This window comes from Phyllostomus hastatus, unplaced genomic scaffold (genome assembly GCF_019186645.2).
Source record: "Phyllostomus hastatus isolate PE091 unplaced genomic scaffold, TTU_PhHast_1.1 phas_scaffold_21, whole genome shotgun sequence".
Taxonomy (NCBI): Eukaryota; Metazoa; Chordata; class Mammalia; order Chiroptera; family Phyllostomidae; genus Phyllostomus; species Phyllostomus hastatus.
This window is the reverse complement of record NW_025334017.1, coordinates 24,978,306-24,991,879: the sequence shown is the minus strand read 5'-3', so window position 1 is coordinate 24,991,879 and position 13,574 is coordinate 24,978,306. Positions and strand designations below refer to the sequence as shown.

Below are 13,574 nucleotides of genomic sequence, written 5' to 3'. Positions count from 1 at the left end.
AATATCCATAAAAAATCAGTAACTATAAAAATCTTTTCATCTGATGTGATTCAAGAAATAATAGTACAAGTTTCCATTAATGAATAAATTTAAATTAAGTGAAATGAGCTTTTTTAAAAAAGATTTTATTTATTTATTTTTAGAGAAGGAAGGGAGGGAGATAGAGAGAGAGAGAAACATCAATGTGCAGTTGCTGGGGGTTATGGCCTGCAACCCAGGCATGTGCCCTGACTGGGAATCGAACCTACAATGATTTGGTTTGCAGTCCACGCTCAATCCACTGAGCTACACCAGCCAAGGCTGAAATGAGCTTTTTGTTACTGGTCAAATCACTTCTAAATGAGGAAAACTTTTTCATAAGTACTTGAGCTTAACAGTTTAAACATAAATAAGCAAAGATGGAAACCTACCTGGTCTAAGATGTCCTACAGTATCAGCTAAACTTCCTCTTTTCACTTTGGTAATAAATGCACAGAGCCGACCTGATTCAGTCATCTTACCTCCTACAACCTGTTTAAAAGAGGAAAGTTTTAGGAGACATATTGTTCCAATGAACATGGTTGAAGATTCAAGTAAAAAATAACCAGACAAGTTATAGCTTTTAAGCTATAATTTATTACACTAAAAATATTTCTAAGTAATGTAGTATTGTTATTAAGAACTAAGCATATTCCCTATAGTAAGCTTTTTAAATATTCCAAATGTTTTAAAATTTAATCTATTATTTTTGAAAATGTTGCATACCTTAGAAATAATGATTCATAATTTATTACAGAATTCTTTTGTCATTACTTAAAACATATTATTTCAGTACTACGTAATTTACATATCTACTTATAGATTTCAAATATCACAATAATATAAATACTTGTTACTTTTATTATTATGATAGTCTACCAAATTTCATTAGTAATCTTCTAGGCACATTGATAATATGCATAATCATGATATATTTTTCCTGAGAAAATCACAAAATTTGCTTAATTTCATCAGAATTAATGCCAACTTTTGACCATTAGCATCCCAGTTTTTTCATTTTATGTTTCTATGAATGGACTGGCTGAGACAAAAGTAGGTTTATCATTGTTTGCATGGGAAATAATACAGTAATTAAAATAATAATACAAGAATAAACTCTTGTGTGTTGCATAATCACAACTGTAAACTTTTGCCCCTGCCCCATATATCCTTTAGAAAAAATAAAAAAATAAATACTGCCAATAATGCGGTGGAGCCATAGAGGTACCTGCAAGAGTGGCCTCCTACAAAATCAATGCTTCGATTGTCATCAACTGCCATTCAATCAATGTCAGCTTTATAGCAAGCTAAGCAAACAATAGTAACTAATTCATTCAGTAAAATAGTTTTGTTTCTCTTATAAATTGAGTGAAAGATATACAAATTAAAAAAATTGACTTATCTTATTCCATGTACTTATTTCTAAACTGCAGTGAATTAAACTCAGTTGCAGTTCAGTTAATACTAATTATTCCAAAATTTATTCTGAAATGTAGAGATATTTTGGACATATCCCTATGTTAATTTTTAAAAACATTTTTATTTTTGACTTGATAAAAGTTAGTAGTAGTAATATTACTGACTATAATTATTACTGAAGTCACATATTGTGTCAGGCACTGTATTAAATGCTTATATATTGCTTTATTTAATCTTATAACAATTCAGTATGCATTATTATCTCCACTGCACAGACGAGCAGTCTGAGGCTAAGAGAAGTTTAGCTGACCAATGCATGTACCTAGTAACTGCTGTAACTACAAATCAAGCCAAGACTTCCTAACCTCCATGCTACACTGCTCTCCTACTCCACTGGGCAGATCTGGATTTCAATGCCACCTTCACTACCATTTTGTGACCATGAGCACGTTATGACAACTCTTGAAGCTTATTTTTCACCTGTCGTGAGTGTTAAACAAAATGACGGAATAGACGTAAAATGCTCAGATGAGTGTCAGCCATGTGTCAGTCACCCAATAAATATTAGTTGCCCAATTCCACTTACACCCAAAATTTTCTACTATTTCTCACAGGAAAACTTCTGCAGTGGCTGAACTCTAAAACATTTACTCTTTTTTCATTCCAGTTTTTAATTCACCATACAAATAAACAAATAAAAAAAACACCAAGCAAACAGAACTCGACTTGGTGTAATTATCAAGTAATTGTTTGGAACTTTACAGTAAAGTGTACATTAATATTTTTATTAAACCTCTTAACATAAGTATTTTTCAGTGTCCAGACTTCAAGCAGTATTCTTTCTCACATAGACACACATATTTTGCTATACTAATATAAAAATTATATTCCTATATGACACAAATGTTACATACTTCAAGTCTAAATATTTATTAACTAAATGAAACTGTATAGGTAAAGTAAGTTTGAGCACTGTATTTAGGACTTAAGTAATAACTCATAATTGCCAAAATTATATATATGAGTTTGATCATAGAACAATGCCAACTGCTTAAATAAAACTTGGAAAATAAGAAATGGATAATGAGGGCAAATATTTGGGAATTCTTGCAAATGGAAAGAAAAATCACTAAATTAGTATAGGCAGAGTTATTATACATTTTGCTTCTCTGATAAATCTGTAAAGGAGTATAGACCCAAAAGCTTACATATTTCATCACATACCTTCAAGCCAAGCATTGCTCCTGAATCTCGAGGTACACTTCCATCTTTTAGACGTTTGTTTAATAAAATACGACCAATTAAACGATCTCCATCTTTAGATGGCTGCCATGTCACAGGGTGCTGACATATTGCAGTGAAAAACAAAAAAATTAATTTTTTTAAAGACAAATGACCCCTTATTGTGCAATCTCTCTAAATTTCAGATTTCCAAAGTATTATGATTACACAAACCAGTTGGCATGCTGAAGTTTGATCAAGAGAGCTTACTACTTTATGCTTATAACCTCGATTTTATAATCTCTAGTTTTTTCAAAAGCAAATTACCTCAAGTTTGTACAGTGCTCTTACATAATATTGAAGTGATATAGTTCTACAAAATCTGAAAAATCTTGAAAATATATTCAAATTCTAATTTAATTACATACATGTTCAAGATTAATAAATGCACAGGTAGAAAAGACAGACTCACTTAAAAATGAAAATATAGTCTTCAAACATGTTTGGAAGACTTTGAAAGACCTTATTACAATAAAAGTTAAAAGGTCAAATTAAGCATAAAATTCGAACCTATGATGAGGGCTTTCTTGACATAAATTTCTAGATTAAAATAACAAAAAATACACAAGCCCCAGGAAGTTTCTAAGTGATTCTGGGAGAAACAGGCCTAATTCAATGGTGAGGACAGATTACATTTCTCACCTTTTGGAGGTTCATTGATTCTTTCAGGTCTTTAACCTATTCAGTAAATTAATTTTATTAGATAATTCAATGGCATCTATTGTTAAAAAACCTTGAAAATATTAGGAGTTTATCTCTTTCTTGGGGCAGAACCAAGCCCTCCATAAATCACAACACCATTCCATTATGAATTACATGTCAAATAACAAAGTAAATGATTTGTGTAATCATAGTTTCACAGTTATTTTAAAGTAACATGCATATCTTCATGCAAAATTTAGCAGGCAAAAGACAAGTTTCAGTCATCACAGCTATATGGTAATAAGATTTCAAAGGTCTCACTACACTAATAGCAAAAATAATAAATACGAAAGCAGATGGCAATGGTTCTAATACTAATTAATGCTACATTGAAATGCTGTGACAATAAAACAAAAGAGCAAAATGACAGTGAAAGGGAAAAAAGAAAAACAACTTTTTCTGTGCAAACAGACCCAATTATCTCCCTTTTGCCTGGGATTCAAACTATTAATAATTTAATTTTCATCCCAAGGAAAATATATATAAGCAATCAAATAAGCCAATCCAAAAAAATTCTTTGTATTTGTTGTTTTATAATAACATTACAAAATTATCTCATGCGACCATAGACAAAACATTCCTTTGTTCCTAATTTTTATTTCATTTATTTATTTGTTTGTTTCTTTGTTTGTTTATTTTATTTTTGGTATGCCGTCAAACAACAAAAACAGCAAAGCAAGCAAGAAATATTTAGATTTGTTTGTTTTGGTTTTGTTTTTCTTTTCTGCACCTTAAGAAATGCTACATTGACCCTTGCAACGCCCTGTCCTTTCATTATGTTCTGTTTGAATGAGTGACAGAGAGCAAACGAAGACCAAATGAGCAGGTTAAAAGGCAGGCTCCACAATCTCAGTACCTTATCACTATGGCTATGCTCCTCGTTAAGGGTTGTGCTACTACAGGTATCTACCCCAGAGTCCTTAATTTGAGGCTCAGACCATTCCAAATCTTCTTCCAAAGAGTGGCCACCAAAGTACATCATTTTCTTTTGTCTCTCAGACCTGGTGTTAGAGTCCGACAAAACTGCCTGCTCACTAGTTTTTCTTTTTCCCTTTTGACTGTCCCCTACAGGTGTGGGATAAAAAAAAAAGATACAAAAAAGAAAACATGCAAAGGTATAAATAAAAAAGGCAAAGTGAAATGATAACAGAAATTAAATAGTAAGGCTCCACATGTCTCACCAAAGACATTGGGGACGCCTCACTGCTATGCCAAGACGCATGGTCCAACCAGTTGTAATCCATGTCTCCTGTGAGAGTCAGACGGACAAAAGAGTGCGGTGAAAGGAGACAGCGAAAGAAAGGACAGAGACATTATAAACACTTTAAACTGTGTGGGACTGTCTGGTTTCAAGAACTTTGTAGCACTCACTATACACATCAAGAGAAAGCTTGAATATCAAATGAGTAAAATTTATACAGTGCAGAATATAAAGCTTGTGGTCTCTAAACAGGCCCTACAGAACAAAAGTCCTTAAAGAATAGAAAAGGCTAGTAGTAAACAGAAATTGAAATGAAAAAAAAATTATATATTCTGAAAAAAAAAGTCTATTGGTTATGTCTGCAACTCAGGTTATCTTTTCATGCTGGCTTAGAGACATGAGTTCTTTCCCAAAGATTAAAGAATATTTTAAAGATTAAAAAGTGGTTTGCCAATAACCACTGTAACAAAAAGCCAAGTAATTAAATGTTGTTTCTGGAATGTAGTATAATATGCTTTTTAATGCTGAAACCTCCTAAAAATATTTGAGGTGTTAAAAAAATTGGTTATACACACAAAAAAGTGTTTGTATGAAAGTGACAAAACGGATGCACTGAAACTGCTATTGGTAAAAATAAAATAAAATTTACTTATATCATAAATTACTTAATATTATTTTGAAATAACTTTTTAGTTTTCAGAAATTTCACTCTCATAAAAAGTAAATTTTCTCTTAAAATAATTGTCAGATAATTTGTGTAAATGGCAACTAAGAATGAGTATCTATTTCCCCAAATTATACATTCCTTATTTGCCTTATATTTAGAAAAGAATTCTTTTTAGCCTCTGTACATACATATCTTTTAAAACTTTATTTGTGCTTTCATTTATTTAAAAATATTTACTAAACCCCTTCCATTTGCTATGCATTGTGCTCAGCTCTAGCGTATTGGATAAAACAATGAGATATACAACAGAGTGGTGATGGCAATAGACATGGTAACAAAAGAGGGAACTCACAGGTGTTTTGGAGATAGAATTAAGTATTAAGAAAGACCGAAGGATCAAGGCCAGCTCCCAGGATTCTGCCATTTACAGCTAAATGTAAGGAAAGACCATTTATGAGAGGGAGACAACTGGAAGAAGAACACTGTATTAGAGAAAGAGTAGGAAGAATTTACTCTATTTCCTAGAATCTAAGTTGACAGTAAGCATGAGATTCATAGATATTAAAATAAAAACATGCATTTTAGAATTTATTAAACATGGTGATTAATTCTGGATATGTTATTTGAAAACCCTGTAAATTACTTAAGTGGGAATATAAATCAATTGGCTAAGCTGTAATAAAGCTTAGACAGAAGGTCTGAGCTGGAGACACAAATTTGGCTAGTAAGCATACAGACAGGAGTAAGTAGGTCATTTAGAAACAGAGAATAAAATAAGATATGGAGAGGATCCAGAATGAACTGTAACATTTAGTTTGATTTTTTTTTTAAAAAAGAAGAAGGAGGAAGAGAAAAAAGAGAAGGAAGAAAAGGAGGAGAATGAAGATAAGAGAGAGAAGTGGGAGCGACTAAGAAAAACACTGAGAGGTAAAACAGAATGAGGGAGGGAGATAACAGTCTCAAAACCAAACAGAAGATATTTTCCTAAACAAAATAAGAGGAGAAATCAACTATACTGAATGATTTCTGTACATCAGGTACAAAAAGGAAGTGAAGCTTGCATTTGATTTGGCAACACAAAGACCAAGAAAGATGTTAGGAAAAGCATTCTAGATAGAATGATGAAAATTAAAATTAAATTGAAGTAACTGAAGAGTAACAGAGAGACAAGAAAGTAGAAAAATGTGTATTGATTCACAGTTCATAAAGTGAAATACCCAAGATAGGGTAACAGAAAATTCATCTTACTGTAGTCCCAGAAGAAGAGAAAGAAAATGGGGCTAAAAACATATTTGAAGATAAAATAATGCCTGAAAATTTCCCAAATTTGCAAAATATGTAAGCCTACTGATTCAAGAAAGTACATAAATCCCAAGCAAGAAACACATAAAAAAATATGTGCCAAGAACATCATAATCAAACTAAAAACTAAAGACAAACTGTGTTGAAAGCAGCCAGAAACAAACCTTACAAGGAGAAAAACATTTCAAATGCTAGTGGATTTCTCATCAGAAACCTTGGAGACCAAAATGAAATGGCACGATATTTTTAAATTACTGATACTGAAAAAATTATCAACACTGAATTCTAAATATAATGAAATTATCTTTCAGAAATGAATGAGCAAAAAAGACGTTATGAGACAAAAGGAAAACTAAGAGAATTTGTCACCAGTGGAACTACCCTAAAAGAATGGCTAAGAAGGAACCTAGAAATGTAGAGAAGGAATAAAGATCAAGGTAAGAAAAAATATGGGTAAATACAACAGGCTTTCCTTCTCCTCTACATTATATCTGATGTTTGAAGCAAGAAGTAAACAGTGTCTGATGTGCTTTTTGACATACATAGAAGTATTTTAAATAACTGCATTATAAACAGGAAAACATAAAATAAAATATCTAAGGTTTTTACATTTCACTCTAACTGGCAAGACGTCATTACCTGTAAGATGTGATAAGTTGTGCATATGTAATATAATACCTAGAGCAACCACTAAAAAAAAATTACCTTTGCAAAGAAATACACTCAGAAACACTACAGATGAATAAAAAAGCAGTTCAAAAATGAGTTCAAATAACCCAGAGAAACTAAAGAAAATGAAGGAACAAATGGAAAACAAAAAGAAAATGGAAAACAACAACAAAAATGTAGACCAATATCCTTCATAAATATAGACAGAGAATCCTTAACAAAATATTAGCAAATACAATTCAGCAACAGCGTGCAGAAAGAATTATACAGGATGACCATGTGGGGTTTACTGATGGAGTGCAAGATGGGTTGAAAATTGAAAATCAATGTAACCCATCATATTCACAAGTTACAAGAGAAAAACCACATGATCCTATTCATTGATGCAGAAAAACATTCATGATAAAAAAAGAAATAAAGGAGAACTTGCTTAAGTAAATAAAGGATATCAACCAAAACCTACAAAGATCATACTTAATGGTAAAAGGTGAATGTTTGATATGAAGAGAAATTTCACCAAAAAAGATACCTTTATTTTTAATAGCCCAAAAGTGGAAAAAACCAAAATGTCCTTCAGTGGATGAACAGATAAACAAACTGTGGTATAACCATACCATGGAATACTACTCAGTAATCAAAAGAAAAAAAAGACTATTTTTTTAAAGATTTTATTTATTTATTTTTAGAGAGGGAAGGGAAGGAGGAAAGGGAGAGAGAGAGAGAGAGAGAGAGAGAGAGAGAGAGAGAGAAACATCAATGTGGGGTTGCTGGGGGTTATGGCCTGCAACCCAGGCATGTACCCTGACTGGGAATCGAACCTGCGACACTTTGGTGCGCAGCCCGTGCTCAATCCACCGAGCTACGCCAGCCAGGAAAAAAGACTATTGATACATAAAACATAGATGGACCTTAAGGGCAATATGATGAATTTTTTAAAAATCACAAAATGTTGCATGCCATTAGATTTCATTAATACAATGTTCTCTACATAATAAAGTTAGAAATGGAGAATAAATTAGTGGTTAGCCAAAGTTAGCAATGGGCAAGAGGGTGTTACTATAAAGGGGTAGCATAAGAAACATCTTTGGGCTTCAGATCAAGATGGCGGCATAGGTAAATGCAGTACTTGCATCCTCCAGCAACCATGTCAAAATTATAACTATGCTACAGAAAAAGACATCATTCAGAACTGCCTGGAATCTAACTGAACAGAAGTCCTACAACTAAGAATTTAAAGAAGAGGCTACATCAAGACTGGTGGCAGGGGTGGAGATACAAATGGGCTGGTCCCACACCCACATGAGATGGATAAAAACTGAAAGGGATGTCTGACTAGCAGAAGTTTCCCCCGAGGAGCAAGAGGTCTCAGTCACATACCAGGTCCCGTCTCCCTCAGGTTTTAGTGCCAAGAAATCCCCACAAAAACCAGCAGGGATTGTGACTGAGTGAGGCAGAGGGCTTCTGGAGTCCCAGGCAGTTCCTTGAAAGGGCTGGTGTTCTGACTTGAAGTCAGCTCCAGCACTGGGGCAGCAGCTTGAAAGGAACCAGGAGCATACAGAGAGGACCTAAATTTTCCAGCATCAGAGTGAGAGCTGCAGGGGGTGGGGGCAGCTTTCTCCCAGACAGAAGTGCTGGCATAGATCATTTTCCTTTGCTAGCCTTCCCCTCAGAGCCACAGAGCTGACAGGCAATGCTGTATCTCAGTCTCCATCAAACTGGCTCATGCTGTTCACCCTGTCCCAGCCAACTTTCAGGCCCACCCAAACCGCTTTGAGAAGCTTTTCCATACAAATGGCCTCTTTTGCCTCATGCTTCAGACTTTCCTAAAATTTCTCAAACAAGCAACATCTGGCCTCTGCATACCCTGTACCTACTGTGAAGTGGCCCCCGGCCCAGCACTAGTTGCAGCAGCACTGGCTCTCTGCTTGGCCTCTGTGGGGCATCTCCAAACCCAGAGTATATAGTGATCTACAGATCACTTTGTAGCTTATGCTGGGCAGCCCCAACCCGCACACAGGTGGCATCTAACCTTGCACCTCCAGGGAGGCCCAAGAGCCAGTGCACTGGGTAGACAGCTTCAGACCACGCCAGGTTACAACCCTACCACTTCCGTGAGTGGCACACTAAAGGGACAGACTCAGCACCAACGCCCCACTGAAGCAAACTCTGCTCCACATCATCATCCCTGCACAGAAGTTCCTCTGCTGTAGTTTCAGCCAGTCCTGAAAGCTGATTGGCCTGGCGGTCGATTCATCCCAGTGATGCCAACATCAATCAAGACTCAAGTACAACAGGACAGTGTACACATCCACACGGGGGCGCACCTGGAGCACCCAGCTCAGGTGACTGGGGAGGCTGTATCACAGGGCCCTACAGGACACATACACTACACAAGGCCGCCCTATCTAAAGTCCGGAAGATGAAGAAGCTTTATCTAATACATAAAAAAATAGAGAGAGAAGCATCTAAAATGCAGAGACAAAAAAACAGGTTTCAAATAAAAGAGTAGGAGAAAGCTCCAGAAAAAAAAAGAATTAAACGAAATGGAGGTGAGGAAGGACCAGAGCAGAAATAAATGAAATAGTCTAAAAAAAAAAACCACAAAAGATCAACAAACCCAGAGATGGTTCTTTGAAAAAGATAAACAAGACCAACAAACCTCTGACCAGATTCATCAAGAAAAAAGAGAGAGAAGACCCAAATAAATAAAATCAGAAATGAAAGAGGAGAAGTAACAACTGACATCAGAGACATACAAAGGATTGTAAGAATATACTACTGACTCTATGCCAATGAATGGACAACCTAGAAAAAATGGACAAATTGCTAGAAACATACAATCTTCCAAAATTAAATAAGAAAGATTTACAGAATCTGAATAGACAGATCACAACTAGTAAATTGAAGCCGTAATTTAAAAAAAAAAAAACCCTCCCAGCAAACTAAAGTCCTGGGCTGGATGGTTACACAGGCAAATTTTACCAAATATTCAAGGAATAAATAACACCTATCCTTCTGAAACTAATCCAAAAAATTCAAGAGGAGGTAAGACTCTCAGGCTCATTTTGGGAGACTAGCATTATCCTAATTCCAAAACCAGATAAAGACACTAAAAAAGAAAGAAAATTATAGGTCAATATCCCTGTTAAACATAGATGCTAAAATCCTCAACAAGGCTGTGGGTTCAGTTCCTGGACCAGGCACAAATGATGCCTTGTCCAGGCACATACAGGAGGCAACCATTCGATGCTCTTCTCCGATCAGTGTTACTCTCTCTCCTTTCCTTACCCTCTGCTCTCTCCCTAAAAACAATGAAAAAAATGTCCTTAAATGAAGATAAAAAAATTTAAAATTCTTAAAAAAGTATTAGTGAACTGGGTCCAGCAATACATTGAAAAGATCATACATCATGATCAAGTGGGATTTATTCTGGAAACAAAGTTGGTACAATATCTGCAAATCAATAAACGTAATACAGCACATAAACAAAATGAAGGATGAAAATTACATGGTTCATATCAATAGATTCAGAAAAAGCATTTGATAAAATCCAGCTCCCATTTATGATTTAAACTCTCAGTAAAATGAGAATACAGGGACCATACCTCAATGTAATAAAAACCATATGTGTGACAAACCCACAGCCAACATCATACTCAATGGGCAAACACTACAAGCATTTATTTCCCTTAAGATCACGAAGAATACAGGAATATTCACTCTCACCACTCGTATCCAACACAGTGCTGGAAGTCCTGGCCACAGAAATCATACAAGAAGAAGAAATAAAAGGTACCCAAATTGGATAGACAGAATAAAAGTCACTATTTGCAGATGACATGATACTGTATATAGAGAACCCTAAAGATTCTAGCAAAAAACCACTAGAATTGATAAATACAGTAAAGTAGCTTGATGCAAAATAAATATACAGAAACCAGATGCATTTTTACACCAATAATAAACTATGAGAGAGGGAAACTACGAAAACAATTTTATTTCTTTGAGAAAACACATCCAAAGTTCAAAATTAGAAACATGTATTTCCTCTTTCCCAGTGATCAGCAGTGTTTTCACACTTCTATCTCAAGATCAGGACATGAGATTCAAATCTTAGGTATCCTTAATTATAAAGCAAAGGTCAGTAGTCCTAAGGGAAATAAATTTTTCTTTAAAAAACTCCCAACACATACAGGTCAAAGTGTGCTGAAATAAAAAGACTTGTACAATTACTTGTAAGAAAAAAATTTAACTCTATCCACTGACACTTTCAAGATACACACTTCTGAATATCTGTACTGTTTTGTAAAATATAATCGTATCTGAAACGTATCTGGGTTGAGAAGACTGTAAAGTATGCCCTTCATAAGCATTTATTGTTAACTCAGAATTTTAATATCCTTTTATTCTCTTCTAGTTAATTTATGTTTTTAATATCCTTCATCTTGTACATAGTCTATTTATCATTTGGTCATTCATTAAAATTCATAATTTTCATGTATTTTTACTATTTTACTCAACATTCCATTCCACAAACTAATTAACATAATTACATATTTAAGATCTGGACAAAAGGTAAGTATTAGGAGCATTTTAGATTCCTATGAAATAAACTTGTATTTCATTAGATCATCTGTTAAAAGAATCAACATCAGTGTTGTGTTGTAGGAGCCCACACATGAATTTTACTATGTCAGCCTTACTTTATTTACTCCTGAAAGGGTTCTTAACCAAGCTAAGCCCCACAAAAAGAGGCAGATAGGCAGTTCTAGGGAAAATGGGCTTATGAATGGCAATAATTTGAGCTGTCCTTCCGCTTTGAAACACACCCTTCCACTTCTCAAATATTTCCTCAGAAAGCCCTTCTCATGGGTAAATCCTAGAAGGGAAAACAGACAGCCAGATCCTAGGACAAGCTAGGGAAAAGGCAAGCCCAGCACATGTATAGTTTTCTTGGATGAGTCAGCCAACATAAATGCAGTCAAATTTAACAGAACAGAGAGTCCAGGAAAAAGACTCACACCTATATGGTCAATTAAATATTATAAAGGAAACAAAAACATACAGTGGGGTAAAGATAGTCTATTCAATAAATGGTCTGGGGAAAATTGTACAGATACATGCAAAAAATTGAAACTAGGCTACCTTCTTTTACCATATACAAGAATAAACTCAAAATGGATTAAAGACTTAAATGTAAGACTTGAAGCCATAAAACTCATAGAAAAAAACAGACAGTAAAACCTGTGACATTTCTCTTAGCTATATATTTTCTGATATTATCTCCTTGGGCAAGGAGAAAAAAGAAAGAAATAAACAAATGGGACTACATCAAACCAACAAGTTTTGCAGAGCAAAGGAAACCATCAACAAAATGAAAATACAAGCTACTGGATGGGTTAAGATGTTCACCAATGATACATCAGATAAGGGGTTAATATCTAAAATGTATAAAGAAGTCAGACAACTGAGCACCAAAAAAAAACAAACAATCCAATTAAAAAATGGGCAGAGAACACAGGCATTCCTCCAAAGAGGACACACAGATGGCCAATAGACATATAAAAAGATGCTCAATGTCACTAATCATCAGTGAAATGCAAATTAAAACTATTTATATAATAAGAAATCATCTAACATCTGCCAGAATGGCTATCACCAACAAATCAAACAAGTGTTGGTGAGGAGAAAAGGAAACCCTCATGCACTGTTTGTGGGAAATGCAGATTGGTGCAGCCACTGTGGAAAACAGTATGGAGTTTCCTCAAAATAAAATGAAAAATGGCCCTGGATGGTATGGCTCAGTGGACTGAGTGCCAGCTTATGAACGAAAGCGTTGCGAGTTCAATTCCCAGTCAGGGCACATGACTGGTTTGCAGGCCAGGTCTCCAGTAGGGGGCATGCAAGAGGCAACCACACATTGATGGTTCTCTTCCTCTCTTTCTCCCTCCCTTCCCCTTTCTCTATAAATAAGTAAATAAAATCTTTTTTAAAAATGTAACTGTCTAATGACCCAGTGATTCCACTTCTGCATACATATCTTAAAAAACTCAAAACACTAATTCAAAAGAACATATGCATCCCTTTGTTCATTGCAGTGTTACTTACAATAGCCAAGATATAGAAGCAACCCAAGAGCCCAATGAATCTTACCATTTGTGACAACATGGATGGACCTACAGGGTATAAGGCTAAGTGAAATGACTCAGACAGAGAAAGACAAATACTGTATGATTTCACCTACATGTGGAATCTAAACAACAAAATAAACAAAAAAATTAAAGTGGACTCACAGATACAAACTGATGGTTGCCA

The 13,574-nt window shown here is 34.8% G+C and overlaps 1 protein-coding gene across 43 annotated transcripts in view; it reads right to left on the bottom strand.

The window, feature by feature from the left end:
- Positions 1 to 13,574, bottom strand: part of RIMS2 (regulating synaptic membrane exocytosis 2) — a 467,197-nt gene that overhangs the window by 230,651 nt on the left and 222,972 nt on the right. For 25 of the 43 annotated variants that reach the window (XM_045861580.1, XM_045861553.1, XM_045861554.1 and 22 more), the window contains 3 exons: positions 4,602 to 4,669; positions 2,662 to 2,781; positions 411 to 510 (listed from right to left, as the gene is read on the bottom strand). In XM_045861580.1, coding sequence (XP_045717536.1) covers positions 411 to 510; positions 2,662 to 2,781; positions 4,602 to 4,669 — 288 coding nt within the window. Of the gene's footprint in view, positions 1 to 410; positions 511 to 2,661; positions 2,782 to 4,276; positions 4,486 to 4,601; positions 4,670 to 13,574 lie in introns of all 43 variants that reach the window. The other 18 variants (XM_045861532.1, XM_045861535.1, XM_045861544.1 and 15 more) reach the window with 1 other exon arrangement.